Source organism: Orycteropus afer, unplaced genomic scaffold (genome assembly GCF_000298275.1).
Source record: "Orycteropus afer afer isolate SDZICR_OR568_19922 unplaced genomic scaffold, OryAfe1.0 scaffold00007, whole genome shotgun sequence".
Lineage (NCBI taxonomy): Eukaryota > Metazoa > Chordata > Mammalia > Tubulidentata > Orycteropodidae > Orycteropus > Orycteropus afer.
This window is the reverse complement of record NW_006921594.1, coordinates 11,391,090-11,409,115: the sequence shown is the minus strand read 5'-3', so window position 1 is coordinate 11,409,115 and position 18,026 is coordinate 11,391,090. Positions and strand designations below refer to the sequence as shown.

At 40.0% G+C, this 18,026-nt stretch overlaps 1 protein-coding gene across 1 annotated transcript in view; it reads right to left on the bottom strand.

The window, feature by feature from the left end:
* Positions 1-14,695, bottom strand: part of LAMB4 (laminin subunit beta 4) — a 113,992-nt gene extending 99,297 nt beyond the window's left edge. The window contains exons 1-5 of the mRNA XM_007945055.1: positions 14,662-14,695; positions 10,119-10,276; positions 5,304-5,439; positions 1,756-1,829; positions 304-492 (exon numbers count right to left, since the gene is read on the bottom strand). Coding sequence (XP_007943246.1) covers positions 304-492; positions 1,756-1,829; positions 5,304-5,439; positions 10,119-10,276; positions 14,662-14,695 — 591 coding nt within the window. The remainder of the gene's footprint in view (positions 1-303; positions 493-1,755; positions 1,830-5,303; positions 5,440-10,118; positions 10,277-14,661) is intronic.
* Positions 14,696-18,026: the final 3,331 nt, after the last annotated feature.

The window sequence follows — 18,026 nt, the reverse complement described above, 5'->3', positions numbered from 1 at the left end:
GCCATTTGACTGCTAACCAGAAGGCTGGTGGTTCAAACCCACCAGCCACTCCTCGGAAGGAAGGTTGGGCAATCTACTTCCGTAGTGATACTGTCTCGGAAACCCAAGATGGGGTCGCTATGAGTCAGGTCTGACTTGATGGCACATAACAACAACAACAAGCACCAAAAATTCTTAAAAATAAAACACAAGAAAACTACCAGTTTACTTTTAGTACATAGTACCAAAATTTGAAAAATCTAAAATAACCAGATTTTTAAAAAATTCATTTAAATAAAAGAAATCCAAAGAAAAGCATGCTACCTCACCACCAGTTGAGGGTTCAACATCTGAGTATTTGGAATCACAAACAAGGTCTCCCACTTCCTGGGCCTGGCCAGAGGCGATGTTGGGAAAGGAAGTAGCACAATCCTTTGCAAAATATTTGAACAGTTTCCAGGTGTGTCCATAGTCTGAGGAACGCTCAACTAACATTGCAGCTGGCCGAAAAGTCTATGAAAACAAGAGTTAAACTTGTAATGCTTCACAAAGGTAAATTTTATTCCACTTGAGGTTGAAAGTTTACTTTTCTAATTTCATTTTTTTCACACATTTTTTAAAAAATATACAACAAACACACTGAGAACTCTTTCAAACAAGTATTTGTGAGAACAAACTTTATCCTCAGAATCTAATTCCAGTTACAAATACTTATGATTCTGTCAATTATTATTAATAGAAGACAGATATGAAGGAATATGGTATATAAATAAAGGAACAAATGTAATGAACATTTTACAACAATTTGCATATGATTCTCTATGTCTGGAGTCCTTGGGTGGTGCAAATGGTTAATGAGTCCAGCCACTAACCAAAAGGCTGCAAGTTTGAGGCCAATCAATACTCAGAAGAAAGGCCTGGTGGTGAACTGAAAAACCAGCCACTGAAAACCCTGTATGTAGAGTTCAGTTTTATTTGAACACAGATGAGGTGGCCGTGAGTTGGAGCGAACTCAGTGGCAATTGGTTTTGTTTTTTTCCTCTTTTTCTAGAATGCTGTACTTGAACAAACTCTTATACTTCCTTTAAAATCCAACCACGAAGTTTACTCTGATTTTCCATACATAGCTAACTCAGCATCTTCAACAAAGAACTTCCTTAGCATTCTAATCATACCTCTCTTTCTGCACTTATCACCTTGTATCATAATTTTCTGTTTGTATGTTTGTAACCATCACTTAACTGTGAACTCTTTCAGGGCAAAATCTGGTGTTTTCACATTTAAATAAAAAAAATTGTATTCACTTTTTTTTATCACCAAAATGTAGCACCAGGCTGACATCAAAATTAGTATGATTAAAGGATGGCATAGTGATTTGCTCTGGCCTCTCACTAACTGACCTTTCATACCTTTTAATTTTTCCTCCCCTCTTGATTATAATCTTCCCATATTTTCCTAAACAATTTCCACTTCCTGCCCTTTTATACTGAAAATTATCTTTCTAGTTCTTGTGGCTCCTATTACCCCAGTGTTTGGAAGTTTCTTTTTGGCTGTGTCTTCTACTTTTTTAAGGTATTTTTTATTTTGTTTTGTTTTTTTGATTAACCAGCAGTTTGTTTATTTTTTTTCATCCAAGAACAAAAACCCAGATGACAAAACTCAATCCAGATTTACACAGCTGTTTGTTTTCTGCAAGGAAGCGAGGAAGTGAAATACCAGGTAAGCACTGAACATTTTGTAAGTAGATAGAGGGGTGTCAGGCCTGTACATCTGTACCTTAAAGGTCAATATAAGATGGCTGAACTGAAATAATGCCTCTAGGTCCAGTCTGATGCTGACATGATCAAGACCTAAGGAAAAATCCAGAAAGAAGGAAATTAGTGGTTCTGAGAAACCCCTTTTAACATGTTAACTGCTCACTGCTACTTGCATGAGATAAAATCTCTGAAATCACATGGCCAGTGATCACCGCTCTTTTCCAGTCTGTTGACCATTCCATGCCCAGGAGAGGATCTATGTGAGAACAATACAGGATTTTTCCTGATGGGACCCACACCCACATTTTGGTGGTAACATACACAGCCACTGTGTGGCAGCATTTCATACCACCAAGGGAGTCCCTTGACATTTCCCAAAAATGGACCGAGAGGACTCACTTCCTTGTACACAAGTTTTAACAACACATGAACATGAGCTATCAAGCCTTAGTTTGATAAAAACCAACACACCTTTTTCTTTCAACAACTCTAGCTCATTTGAATTAGAGGGTTCTTATTTTTTTGCTCTTGGCATAAAACACTGCTTGGAATCTTGCCCTTGGAGTCAGGTTCTGGGAGCTACTCCATGGTTGAGGAGAAGACAGAAGAGTGCTGATCAGGACTTTGCACTGAGCTAGTTAGCTATGGTCCATCTCTAGCATGGGCAAGGAGGGCCTGCCCCAAACTGGACATACTGAGATTCTCTTTAGATCTCTTTAGAGCAGCACTGTGCAATTGAAATACAATGAGTCACACGTGTAATTTTAAATTTTCTAGTGGCCACATGGAGCTCTGGTGGCGTAGTGGATAAGGCACTTGACTGCTAACTGGTAGGTCAGCGGTTCGAACCCACCAGCTGCTCCGTGGAAGGAAGACACGGCAATCTACTTCTGTAAAGATTTACAGCCTCAGAAACCAATGGGGGTTGCTATGAGATGGAAATGACTCGATAGCAGTGAGTTTAGTAGCCATATTTAAAAAAGTAATAAGAAACAGGTGAAATTAATTTTAATAGTATATTGAATCTAATATATCAAAACTATTATCATTTCAACATATAATTAGTATTAACTAGTAATCCCTTATTTGACTGTCTTTCCCTACAAGCTAAGGGCTTAGAAATCTGGTATGTTTTCATACTTTTAGCACATTTCAATTCAGACTAGACACATTTCCAGTGCTCAGTGAGTGGACTGCAGTAAATTAGGGTTAAGCTTAAAGCTCTAGGCGAAACAGCTTGGGAAAAGGCCTGTTACTGGTAGGGCCATCATGTTCCAGGTCTGTGTCAGGGATCCCTATCCTTTCCAAAAAGAAGTCTACTTTCTCCTCTCTAAAGTGCCTGATTGAGAACACTTATTCTATGTAATTGTCTCTGTATGGGACATTTTCTTTCTGAGAACACATGGAACAAATACTGAACATGCAGATCAAAATAGCTATTGCACAAAAATGGGCAGTATTCATCAATGAAGACAGGTGATTGTGGCAAAAATCACCCTGTGTTCATCAAGGAAGTTCTAACTTGAGAGCCATAATTAGAATAAAAAATGAACTGGTATTTAGAGCTTGATCTGACAATAGTTTAAGCACAGATGAGACCTTTAAGGGTCAGAGAGCTTAAATTCATGGTGATGAAACAGTAAGGGTAGAGATAGTGAGATGGTGACACTGTGAAGTATACAAGCAATGCTATTGAACTGTTCATGTAGCAATTGTGAATGGATGTAAGATTGGTTGTGTAAATTGCCACCAAAAATTTTAAAAAAGTATTTTTTTAAAAAAGCAAAATGAATTAGCCTTTAGTAGACATCAATCATGTATTTGTCAAATGGATAATATTGAAACCAAAAAACGAAGACCAAACCCATTACCATCGAATTGATTCTGACTCATAGTGACTTCTATGGGTTTTCAAGGCTGTAAATCTTTACGGAAGTAGATTTCCTCATCTTCCTGTCGTGGAGCAGCTGGTGGGTTTGAACTGACTACATTTTGGTTAGCAGCCCAGTGCCTTAACCACAGTGCTACCAGAGCCCCTTTAACATAGAAAAGAAGCCTCATATTACCCTTGTCCTAACTATTTCATGTATTATGATTATTCCCGCATTCTCTTTTAATAATCTAGGAAACTTTACTGTAAATACGTTTAGACATGTCAAGAGAATAGGGGATTGTAGCCAAAAGTGCAACAGAGAGAGATTTGGTGAGTGGTATCATTTTCTGGGAGTGAAGGAAAAGTGGAAGAATTCCAGGAGCCTGGTGGCACAGTGGTTAAGCACTCAGCTGCTAACCAAAATGTTGGTGGTTTGAGCTCACCAGCCACTCCCTGGGAGAGAGATGTGGCAGTCTGCTTCCACAAAGATTACAGGCTTGGAAACCCTTCACAAAAAGATAAACCAAATCCATTGCCATCAAGTTGATTCTGACTCATAGCGACCCCCATTGGATTTCCAAGGCTGTAAATCTTTATGGAAGTAGATTGCTTCATCTTCCTCCCATGGAGCAGCTGGTGGGTTTGAACCCCTGACCGTCTGCTTAGCAGCCAAATGTCTTACCCTATGGGTCAGTTCTTTTTTGTCATATAGGGTCACTGTGAGTTGGAATTATCCCCACAGCAGTGGGTGGGAATGGTTCTAGGCCAGTATTGGGAAGGGGCCATTTTGAGTGAGCTAACTTTCACTGGGAAAGTGTACATTGGGTGGAAATGCATTTGGACACGTAAGCCCCAAGGTTGGGAGTGGGCCATGAGGAATCCCTGGCTGGAGTCCACACTTAGAGTGAGGGGCTAGGAAACATGGATGGTCAGGGCCAGTGTGGTGTTCTATATTACAATTTTTCATGAATAGGGCAGGGTGTATATCCAGAAATGAAAGAACCTCAGTCTACCTCAACTACCCTTTCAATTCATTTTTATATTGTAACTATTTGCCTTGTAACAAGAAGCAAAGAATCTGCCTTTTCCCTCTCCTACATGTATCGGAAGAGTTCAGGTGGCACAGTGGTTAAGTGTTTTGCTGCCAACCAGCCACTCCATGGCAGGAAGATGTGGCAATCTGCTTATGTAAAAATTACAACCTAGAAAATCCCATGGGGCAGTTCTACTCTGTCCTACAGGGTCAGAATCAACTAGGTGGCAATGGGTTTGGTGTTGGTTTTGGTATATGTTTTGCAGAGGAAAAAGCACATGGTGCTAACTCTCAGTTTCTCCCTGGAGTTATTCCTTTAGTTTGCATCAGTGTGTTTTACATTAGGCTTAACTTACCAACATCCCATAAACTTTCTCGTTTTTTACAAATAAGAACAAAAGGATGCACAGATATTTCTCCTCCTATATGAAAACAGTGACCCACTTTGAGTTATGTGTTTAAAATACATTCTGAGTTCTTTAAAGGAAAATATGTCTTTTTTAAGTAAAAATAAATTTTGGTCTTATATGAGGCTCTACTACATTCTTTGGAACACTGTCTCCTTCCAATTCTTGCTGCAACATTTTAAAACCATACGGAGAGAAAGATGGGTTATTCAGAATAGAAAGAGATAAAAATGTGGAAAGGATCTTAATCATACCATTTTCAGATTGCCACCATTTCTTTTCTCTATCTGGTTCAAAACCTGTGATGACATTCTCAATGGTGTGGCTGTCAGGGTTGGTATATGGATCATAAGGAAATCTGGAGTCGCAGATGAAACATTTTTGTTCCCTCTGGAAAACATCAGTGTTAAAATTTAAAATAAAGGATTGTAATTGCTTATTGTTCATTTCAATTTAAAAATCAAGCTGTGCTTACTATATTTGCCTTTCAATCTGGCTAAAAATAAGAAGCAGAGGAAATAACACGACATCACTTTTTTCCCATCAATAGGTGCTTAAATACAATAATAAACTAAAGTTAAATATGACCTAGAAATTTTATAAATTTATACAGTTAGGGTTCAAATGCAAATTTATGGAGAACTAATTTTTCTCATATAGGAGGCAGATGATCTGGAATTTGTTTTAAATTGTAGAGAAATAATTAGGATTTATTTTTTGAGTTAGAATTACTTCCTTCAGTTAAAAAAAAGAGGACTATTTGGCAAGAAATTAATTTTTAAAAATGGGCATAGGTTTTCTGCTGCCATCATTCTTTCTATCTCAGATTTTACAGCATTTTTAGTAGAAAAGCCTCCAAAGCCTTCATATCACAAATGTGAATTTTGTAAAAGATTTCCATTAAACTGATAACAGAGAGGCCTGCCCTCTTCTCTCACAGACTAGAAGGTCTTATTAATGAGTTGGAACTAGTTTTGCCTGGGATGGATTTTTCAAAGGTTACCAAAACCTGACCTTTGAGTTTGCTTAATTGAATGCATAGATTTGTGACTGTACTTAAAACTCCTGAGGAGCTCTCCAAAGATTTCCAAAGGTCTGCCAGTGGCCCACACAGTTGTTCTGGCTAATGCTTGCAGGACTCTGAAAAAGCTTTTGCAAAGCTTTCAGGAAGCAGGGATTGTTTATCACAATTCTCTGTGCTGGAAATGAAGAAGTCCTGGTGGTGCAGTGGTTAAAGCATTTGGCTGCTAATCAAAAGGTCAGTGATTGGAACCCACCAGGTGCTCTGCAGGAGGAAAATGAGGCAGTTTGCCTCCATAGAGATTTACAGCCTTGGAAACCCTATGAGGCAGTTCTGCTCTGTCACATAGGGTCACTAAGAATTGGAATTGACTCAAAGGCAGTGGGTTTTTGTCGGGTTGGCAGTTGCTCCTTAGGAGAAAGATGCAGCTGTCTGCTTCCGTAAAGATGTACAGACTTGGAAATCCTGTTGAGCAGTTCTGCTCTGTCCTGTAGGAGCTCTATGAGTTGGAATTTGACTTGAAGGCAGTGGGTTTTGGGGTTGGTGCTGGAAATGCCTACAGTGGCATAATGTCCTGGTCAGTACTTGGTTAATGTGGTTTGATTGGTTGGCCTGAGCTGCCTGTTTGCCCTTTCCTCTGCTGTCCTCCCCTCACTCATTTGGTTCGAGCCACACTTGCTCCTTGCTGTTGCTTAAGCACACAAGAACCCTCTTGCTTTAGGGTCTTGGACAATGCTTTTCCCACTCTGAGATGTTCTTATCTCCTGCTCCTTCCCTTCTGGTCTCTGTGTAAATGCCACCCTCTCAGAAAGACCTTCCTTGACCACTCTGCCTAAAATGCCACCACTTCCCCAACCATGGCCTTCTGCTGTGCTCTATTCCTATGACCTGCTTCATATAGTTTTTAAGCCCTTATCACTACAAGAAACTATCCTGTATAGTTGTAAGCGTATTGCCTGTCTCTATTATTAGAATTTAGGAGCTTTGGTAGCGTAATGCCTAAGGCACTTGACTGCTAACCAGAAGGTTGGCGGTTCAAACCCACCAGCCACTCCTTGGAAGGAAGACCGGGCAATCTACTTCTGTAGTGATACTGCCTTGGAAACCCAAGGAGGGGTTGCTATGAGTTGGGTCCGACTCAACAGCACATAACAACAAATAACAACATCATTAGAATTTAAGCTGAATGAAGGCAAGGGCTTTTTTTTTTTTTTTTTGTGCATATCCTCATTACTCAGAATACTGCCTGGTACAAAATCAAACAAACAAACAAAAAAAAACCCAAACCCATTGCCATCAAGTTGATTCCAACTCATAACAACCCCCATTGGGTGTCCAAGGCTGCAAATATTTACAAAAGTAAATTGCCTTATCTTTCTCCCAAGGAGCAGCTGATAGGCTTGAACTGCCAACCTTGGAGTTAGCAGCCAAATGTCTTATCCACTACACCACCAGAGCTCCTTAATAGATAATAAGAAGAGTACATGATGATTTTAATGATTATTTCAGCTAGTAGAGTTTGTTCAAGTAAACCAACCATTTAAGAGAGCTCTGGTAGCATAGTGGCTGAGACACTTGCCTGCTAACCAGACGGCTGGTGGTTCAAACCCACCAGCCACTCCTCGGAAGGAAGGTTGGGCAATCCTACTTCCGTAGTGATACTGCCTCGGAAACCCAAGGAGGGGTCGCTATGAGTTGGGGCTGACTCGACGGCACATAACAACAACAACAATATAATCAGTGAGGAGCTCTGGTGGCATAGTGCCTAAGGCACTTGACTGCTAACCAGAAAGCTGGCAGTTCAAGCCCACCAGCCACTCCTCAGAAGGAAGGTTGGGCAATCTACTTCAGTAGAGATACTGCCTTGGAAACCCAAGGAGGGATTGCTATGAGTCAGATTTGACTCAATGGCAGTGAGGTTTTTTTCTGTTGTTGTTATACAGTCAGTGCATTTTAGAATCACTGACCTCCATGATGTTTTATATGAAGAAAACCAAAGTTCTCCTTGGAAATTAAGGAGCAATGGAAGCTAGATCAATTCTGCATAAGGGTAGGCTTGTCCCAGACCTGCCCTAAAAGAGCAGCAGAAACCAAGACTCTGAAGTGTTTCTAATAGTACTTAATTATTGGGGAAAACGTCTAATTAACTTCAGGGTTTGCTGGCCATTTTTCTGTAAACATTTTAGAAGCATAGTCTTGTTGGGACTGGCCAAAGGGGATTCTTATTTGTGGGAACTAGATGGGAGAATCCCAGGTTGGTTAACACTATGAGTCAATATTGATTTGAAGCTTTGGAAGAAAATGTTTTGCTGGGCAGGTCATTGTTAGATAATAGGCAGAAAAAAATCATCCCCCATCTTGCATGAATGTTATAGGCTTACTTGTAATATTTTGGGAGCCTGACGATATTTTGAGGCTTCTTCTAGCCCCAAAATTTATGATTTGCTTTATTCTCTAAACAAAATAAGTTTTCTGCAGTTTTAGTTATGCTGTTTTTTGGATATAACTTTGAGAGAAAGAAACACCAATTTCTAATTATTATCAGAATATGTTGCCTCATGACAACAGTGGCTGAAGAACAAGATGAGTAATGCTAGGGTTGGAAAGTTTCTAATATTAGAGTTGAGAACTACTTCCTTGTCTAGACATAGTCACTTGAAGAACCACTTGGCCTTGAGTTGAGCAAAACTTCCACTGTGTAATTTCCTAGCACACGTAGAGGATTTGCTTTCAGACACAGGTACTTCCCAAAATTAGAGCAGGGCTAAGCATCCAACCAAGTATTGTCTCCACTTATTTATAATCACTGTCCTTTGCTAGGAACCCATTAGATACAAAGCATTTCCCAAATACCTAAATGAGTAACCTTAAATGAACAATTCATGGAAGAGCCTGGGCCCTGACATTAGGCTTCTGTCCAACTTCCTTCATGAACATCCTCTCATTTAAGTGGTTGACATGATTGCCTCAGGCTTTTCAGCAGGTAAGATACTCAAATGACCTCAGATGCCTGTTCTGCTCCTGGATCCCACAGAGAAAGAGAGAGAGAGAGAGAAGAGAAGGGGGAGAGAAACCTATGAAGGTTACAGGTTTTTTTTATATATATATATAAACTTTCTCTTTAAGAGAAAACAGCTAGTTGCACAAAAAAAAAAATATGTTATATCGGGAATTTATGGTTGTTAGAAAATTTTCAAGTGGCATCATGGGGTTGGTGTACAATGACTTCAAAGTTCTCCACTCCCTTCTATGTAAGGCAGAACAATGAGAACTTAACGGTCTTGAAGCCCTAAGGAATCTTCAGTCTTCACTGAAAGAGTCAATTATGTCCCTCTGTGGGAATCACTGGAGAGGATCAGTGGAAAAGGGGAAGATCATCAGTTAGGTGGATTGACACAGTGGCTGTGACAATGGACTCAACCATAGCAAAGATTGTGAGGATGGTGCAAGGCTGGCATTGTTTCATTCTGTTGTACATAGGGTCGCTATGAATTAGAACAACTTGAAGGTACCTAAAAACAACATGAGAGTCACTAAGGAGCTATGGTGACACAGGGGTTAAGTGCTCATCTGCTAACTGAATGGTCAGCAGTTTGAACCTACTTGGCACTCCCAGGGAGAAACATGTGGCAGCTGGCTTCCTTCTGTAAAGATCACAGCCTTGGAAACCCTATCAGGCTGTTCTACTCTGTCCTGTTGGGTCTTTATGAGTCAGAATTGACTCTACAGCAATGAGTTTGTTTGGTTGGTTGGTTTTTGGTTATGGGAGTCATTAAGGCAGCTAAGTAGACCAATAGCCTGTATCTGTAGGAATTTATAGTCGAAGACTGAACCAAAATATTTTTCTTCTAACTCTAAAAGTAACAAGAAATATAAATTAAGCAGATCTCCTCCATTTCCTGATTAGTCATGGTTTCCTGGACTTTGAATTATATTAGCTATGTCTTCTTTCTTTTTCTTTAGAGTTGTTTGGTTGCCCCAGATATACTTGGGAAAGGAGATCACTGTTGAAGTAACATCCCAACAAGTAAACAAAGGACCAACCCACCTCCAGGTAGCTGAGGATGCAGTATTTCTGGGCTCCTCTTAGCCCACAGGTAGAAGAGGCCGTTAGCTGAGCACCACGCCCCACTAGGAGATCACCAGTGGTAGGATGACAGGCACCCCTGTTGCATTCGTCTTGAGCTTTCAAGTAAGGAAGTAACCCTTGAACACAAAAGAAACAGTGACATGGCAAGGCAACCTAAGGCAGCACAAGGTTTGAAGAAGCACCTGGTTAGTTGCACAGCCAATAGTCTGCTTATTTTTAACCAGTTTTGTTATTCATTAAGACCCCAATTAGTGGATGCTGTTGGTACTCTCAGCCTGATAAAATGAGCCTAGTCTGGAGGTAATACCGTCTGTGTTCCCAGTGCCAACCAAAAGGAGGCTAAATTGGAGAAAACATAATTATGCATGGATGGTGGGAATGTAAAATGATGCAGCTACTATGTAAAACAGTTTGGCAGTTCCTCAAAAGTTAAGCATAGCACTACCATATGACTCAGCAATTGCATCCTAGGTAAATACCCCAAAGTCTTGAAAGCAGGAACTCAAACAGATACTTGTACAGCTATGTTCATTGAAGCATTATTTGCAATAGCCAAGAGGTGGAAATACCCCAAGTGTCCATCAATAGATAAAAGGATAAATAAAATGTGATATATATGTGTATGTGTGTACATGTGTGAGTGTGTATGAATATTATCCAGCCATACAGAGAATTAAGTTCTGATAAGTGCTGTGACATAGCCTTGAAAGTATTATGGTGAGTGAAACAGGTCAGATAAAAAAGGACAAATATTGTATGATTCCACTTGTATGAAATATCTAGGGACTGAAGGGAGGAGGAAATGGAGAGTTATTGCTTAAAGGGCATTGAGTTTCTGTTTGAGGTGATGAAAAACTTTTGGAAACAAAAAGTGGTAATTTTTGCACAACATGGTAAATACAATTAATGTCACTGAATTATACACTTAAAAATGATTCAAATGGCAGTTTTTTATTATGCATTTTTACTGCAATATTTATTTAAAGATGCTGAAGACAATAAATTTGGGAAATACTATTCTCCGCCTTTGGATATTCTGCTGTTGTTACTTGTGGTTTAACTAAGGTTTGCCTTATAGTGATTTATTCTGTTAGACAAGTTTCATCCTGAATTCTTTTATTGCAATTGTTGCCTTAGAGATTCAACATGTTTTTATAACTTGACTTGGCCAAACTTGTCCTGATTAGATGTGTAGTTTTCAGAACTAGAACTATTCCAGGACTTAGAGAAACATATCATATTATAACACATATTATAACATATTATAAATAAAAATATGAATTTCTTTTAAAATTTAAAATACTTGGCAAAAAGTGGCAAGAAGCATAAGTAGTTGAAACTTCATGCCTGAACATAGACTCAACAAAATCCTTTCTGGGCAGAAGTTTTCAACTGTCAGATTATCACATTAGCAACAGTTTAGAATTGATTCAGAGAATAAAGATGCTTGTATCTTTACACAATGAATGTGCTTCTCAAAACTGACATACTGTTTGAAGATAAAATCTTACTAAAAATTCATTTAGGAGATCTAGTCATTTAGACGGCAAACAACAACAACAACAGTCATTTAGAAGGAACTCTGATGGGACGGTGCTTAAGGCATTCTGCTATTAACCAGAAGTTGGCTGTTAGAACACACCAGTTGCTCTGCGGGAGAAAGATGAGGTAGTCCGCTTCCGTAAAGATTTATAGCCCTGGAAACCCTTTGCGGCAGTTCTGCTCTTGTAAGATGGCCATGAGATGGAATCGACTCAATGGCAGTAGTTTTGAGGGTCACTTACAGAAAACTTGGAGTAAATTCTTCTATAAAGCAAAGAGTCATTTTGTAGAAATAACTATTATTTCATAATTTCCTTATTTAATACTTTATTATTAATTTAAAAAATATATGAGATATTTTCCCATATATTAAACTTCATGTCAGAGTTTTAGAGAATGTAAACCTATATGCATAGGTTTATCATTATGGACAAGAAAAGGTACAGAGAATGCGTATCAGAAAAGGTTTGGACCTTGCAGCCAGTTCCTTAAACTCATGGGGCCAATGCACTTCTTAGGCTTCTTTGTTTTCAACTCTCAGTCAAAATGCATGACAAAGTTATTAAATAGACACCAGTATTTTTAGTACATATATTTTCTATACATATAAGCAAGGAGCTCTGGTTGCATAGTGCCTAAGGCATTTGACTGCAAACCAGAAGGTTGGCAGTTCAAACCCACCAGCCACTCCATGGAAGGAAGATTGGGCAATCTACTTCTGTAAAGATTTACTGTCTCGGAAACCCAAAAGGGGTCACTCTGAGTCAGAATCGACTTGATAGCAGTGAGTTTGTTTGTTTCTTTTTTGGATACATACGTGTGTGTGTGTGTGTGTGTGTGTGCGCGTATACATTTATATGTATTTAAAACTATACATTTTATAAATGCTTGGGCATTTTTTGGTTGGTAATTCAACCATTTGCCACTCATCTGTCATGTTGTTGTCCCTTAGTGGCTTGCATGTTGCTATGATTCTGCAAGATATGCCACTGGTATTGCAAACACAGTGGATAGTTTTCAGGAACTTTCAGACTAAGACACACTAGGAAAAAAGACCCGGCCATGTACTTCTGAAAATTAGTCCATGAAAACCCTATAGATCACAGCAGAATATTGCTGATACAGGCTGAAAGATGAGCCACGTAGGTGGGAAGGCATCCAAAATGCATCGTGGCTACCGTGGACTCCAGCATATCAATGGTCATGAAGATGGTGCCAGACTGGGCAACATGCTTCATGCTGTGACACATGAGGTTGCCGTAGTCAGAGCTGACTTGTGTCAACTACTAATAACTCATAACCATGGGCAACCCTAGAGGTTCAGGCTGGATCACAGCACCCTTAGGTTTAGAAATCCAGGGTAAGCCTTTTTCTGTTCAAGCTTGTTTAGTTTCGAAGCTCTCCTCTCCAGAGAGTGGGGTCTCCTGGCCTGGGAGGGCTATCTGAGCAATTCTGGAGTGACTTAGAATTTTGGGAAGTGTGAGTAAGTTATCCTACACAGAGGCTGGGAGAAGCATCCCCTTCTGATGTAGAATACTGATTCAGTCCCAGAGAGACTATCCAGGGCAGATGTGCTCTGACTGACGGAGGTCAGACCTGAGGCTCACGTCCCGGGTGTTGAGTTCAATCCAAGAGTCCCAGAAGGATCACAAGAATCTGCTGCCACTGGTTGGTGGCTCCCATTGCTGAGGCAGGGACTTTCAACAGAGAAAGAACCGGAGGTCTCCATCTGGAGCTGTTCTTTCCTCCATTACCAGCAAATCCAGCTGGGAAATGACTTCAGGGTTGAGGAATGGCAAAATCACAAAGGTGAGAGTCTTAGTTTGCTCCCATGAAGAAACTGAACACATGTTTTTGAAGAGAAGATTCTAAGACATTCAGTTAGTGTTTACTGCCTCCAGGCAGGGTCGTTGTGGCTCTAGAAATGCTGGCAACAGAGGGAGCAGTTGTTGGAAACATCTTTTCTATGACGAATGCAAATCATTCTCAGCTTATTAAAGTCCGCAGAGGCATGGAGAATTTGGCCTTCTAGTTTAGAGCTGCTGCTTATTTAGAAGAGGAAACTTTGCCTATAAAATCTTCATAAGACCTCAACATTGGGACAGTTGCTACCCTGAAAGCAGAATTATTTTAAAAAACCAAGACACATGATACATGTCAATTAAGAATCTGAAAGTATTTTCCTAGCATTATCAGCTGATAATAACATTCCATTGAAAACCCATTGCCTCTGAGTCCATTCCCACTCATAGCAACACCATGTGTTAATAAGCAGAGCTGCTTCATAGGGTTTTCTTGGCTGTAATCTTAATGGAAGCAGATCACCAGGCCTTTCTTCCATGACGCTGAATCTCTACCTTTAAGTTAGTAGTATTTACGTGTGAATGCTAAGCATGACTGAGTGTAATTTCTAATCGCTTGATACAATAACACAACAGAATGTTTTTTTTTGTTGTTGTTATGTGCCATGGAGTCAGACTCAACTCATAGTGACCCCTCCTTGGATTTCTGAGGCGATATCACTATAGAAGTAGATTGCCCAACCTTCCTTCTGAGGAGTGGCTGGTTGGTTTGAATCGCCACCCTCCTGGTTAGCAGTCAAGTGCCTTAGGCACTATGCCACCAGAGCTATGCATATGTATAAACTCATTGCCATCGAGTCATTTCTGACTCAAAGCAACCCTGTAGGACAGAGTAGAACTGTCCCATAGAGTTTTCAAGGCTGTAATTTTTGCAGAAGCAGCTGCTACATCACTCTCCTGCAGAGTGGCTGGTGGGTTTGAACCATCAACCTTTCGATTAGCAGCTCAGCACTTAACCACTGCACCACCAGGACTCCTCTTGCAGATATATAGCATTATGGAAAAAAAGAATTAGATATGTTTTAAAATTACTTCTACTAAATGTTTTAAGACAATTCAACACAGGCAGCCAATGGATTTGGACAGCTAATACTCACCAAGGTGGAAAAAAAGAGTCAGTTGAAACTGCATTTCTTTCTCTGGAAATGATTAATTTCAATTTTGCTAGGTTAGAAAAAATAGGTCAAAGTCAGTCACTGATAGAGTCAATAATTGTTATCATCACACAGATAAGCCCTGAGGGCTCCTATTCTTTTGGAATACAAGATAATCCCAATGCTCAGTTCCTTAAAAAATAGGAGTGTATAAAATATTTACAGATATTTGTTCATTATTAATGTTTTTCATATTGTAGCATCACAAAATATGTTGTGGAAAATAATATAAAATAAATGTAATTTCCTTAGTATACTTTAATTCATTTTTTGCCCATTTATATTGTCATGAAATTTTTCCTAAATTAATTCCTTAATTAGCAAACACTTATTGCAGTGGGTTGGGAAGGAAGAAGATAAGCTGATCTTCTACACTAATATTTTTAATTGCTGCGTACTGTTTCTCTGAATCCAGGAACTAGAATTTATTTAATGAATCCCCTATTATGTCCACTTTTATCTCTAATATTTTTCTATTATAAATATTTCTGTTAAATCTTTGTGCATATCCTTAATTTTTCCAAATGATATTTTAAATGGAGTGGAAATGATGTGTCAAAGAATATATATATATAATGGCACAGTGGTTAAAGCATGCAGCTTCAAATTAAAAATGTGGCGGTCCAATACCACCTGCCTCTCCACAGGAGAAAGAGGAATCAGTCTGCTTCCATAAACATTTACAGCCTTGGAAATCCTATGGGACTGTTCTAATCTGTCCTATCAGATTGCCTTGAGTCAGAATTGACTAACTGACAGTGGGTTATTTTGGTTTTATATACATACGGTTGGGAGCTCTGGTAGCATAGTGGCTAAGACACTTGCCTGTTAACCAGATGGCTGGCGGTTCAAACCCACCAGCCACTCCTCGGAAGGAAGGTTGGGCAATCCTACTTCCGTAGTGATACTGCCTCGGAAACCCAAGAAGGAGTCGCTATGAGTCGGGGTCATAACAACAACAACAACATACATACGGTTGATGTTGTTGCTAGTTGCCATCAAGTTGAGTTGGATTCACAGTGACCTCACATGTGCACAGTAGAACTGTTTCATAAGGTCAAGGCTGTGACCTTTTGGAAGCAGATTACCAGGCCTGTCTTCTGAGGTACATCTGGATGGGTTCGAACCGCCGATCTTTTGTCTAGTAGTCTAGCACTTAACTGTTTGCACCAGCCTAGGATATATATATACACACACATACATGCACTCGGTCACACCCTGACACAGATATTTATGTACCATACTCTGTTAGCATAGTACGTAAGGCACTTGACTCCTAACCAGAAGGCTGGTGGTTCAAACCTACCAGCCACTCCTTGGAAGGAAGATTGGGCAATCTACTTCCATAGTGATACTGCCTCGGAAACCCAAGGAGGGGTCGCTATGAGTCAGGGCCAACTCGATGGCACATAACAACAACAACACATGTACATGTATACATGAGCCAAAGGCAAACCCAGAGCTGCTGAGTAGGTTCGAGTCACCAACCTTTAGGTTAGTAGGCCAGTGCAAACCATTTGTGCCACCCAGTGACCTCTAAATATGTACATAAATACACATACATACTCAACGGCTAAAAAAGGTTGGCAGTTTGAATCCACTTAGAGGTGTCTAGAAAGAGAGATCTGGTGATGTCCTGAAAGATCACAGCTATTGAAAACCCTGTGGGACACAGACCTATGGACCCATGGGCCACCATAAATTGGAAACAACTCGATGGCAACTGGTGGTGACATATATCTCCACACATGAAACCCTGGGTGTATAGTGTGCAACTGCCATGTGGAAGGTTAGTCCCTATTGACATGCTCACCTACAGCTAGGAGAGCATGTGTTGCCCTGATCTCTTGCCAACACTGCATATTATGAACTTTTAAATCTTTGTCAATCCACAAAAGCAAATAAATGCCTCACCATTATTTCAATAGTAGTGAGGTAAAAATTTTTTTAAATGTATTTATAGGTCAGAGTTATTTTTGATAGTCTCTTTTTGAAGACTTTTCTTAATGAATTCTTTCTTTGTGCTACTAATCTTGTATTCTTAATCCCTGTAATCCCACATTCCCTGCACTTCAACTTTAGCACATTCCCTGCTCTCTGAACCCTCTTCTCATGCTGTTGCCTTTGCTTAGAATGCCACTCTCCTAAACTAAATGCCAGCACCTCTATGAAGTCTTTTAAAACCAAACCAAACTCACTGCTGTCAAGTCGGATCCTACTCACAGCAACTCCTCCTTGGGTTTCTGAGGCGGTATCACTACGGAAGTAGATTGCCCAGTTTTCCTTCCGAGGAGTGGCTGCTGGGTTTGAATCGCCAGCTTTCTGGTTACCAGTCAAATGCCTTAGGCGCTATGCCACCAGAGCTCCCATGAAGTCTTTTAGGAAGATTGAAATGCCTGATTTTAGCAAATTTCCCATGTTCTGATCCAAGCTTTTTACACAGTCTAGTATTCATTTCTGAAGTCAAATGTCCTAAGAAAATGACACCCTGAGAAGTTACCCCTGCAGCATCTCCATTTGAAAATGGCTACGTACAAGTTTGGACTAATGACATTATACAAAACCTTGTAAAGACCTGCAGGATAATCCAGAGTGCAGTCTCAGGAAGGTCCCTTCTGCATTCTGGATACACTACCTGGGCCGAGTGCTTTTTCTAGGTGGTATTCCCCTGTCCTCAGAGCCAGGCCCGTCAACCTCAGGTCAGTTACCCAGAGACACTTTGATAATCTGACATGCCCAGTCCTGAGGTTGTCCTGGATTCAGAAACCATGCCTCACTGCTTCGTTCTGCCAGGAATGCAGAATGATTGGCAACATGGTTATCCTTTTAATAAGAATGGGCACTATAAGCAAAATTTAAAAATATTATTTTCTATAACCAAAGAAGGAGCCCTGGTGGTGCAATTGTTGAGTACTCAGCTGCAAACCAAAAGATTGGTAGTTCGAATGTATCAGCAGCTTTTGAGGTCTTTAAAGATTAGAGCTTAGAAAACCCTATTAAAAAAACAAAATACCTGCAGTGATACAAAATACCTGCAGTCCTTACAGAAACAATAGAAGACAGACACAGAGTAATCCCTCACAGTCATCCCAACACTATGGGAGAGAGATCCAATAGAGCTACTACCTCAGGACCATAGTACTGGGGGTACACCAGACTCAACTGGCACAACAAAATACATAAATGCATTGCTCCACAATCTACACTGGTGAGTAGCAACTGGGGTCTTAAAAGCTTTCAAGCAGCCATCTAAGATGCAGCTAATAGTCTCCTAGTACCAGAAATGAAGAAGAACGTACAAAAAAAAA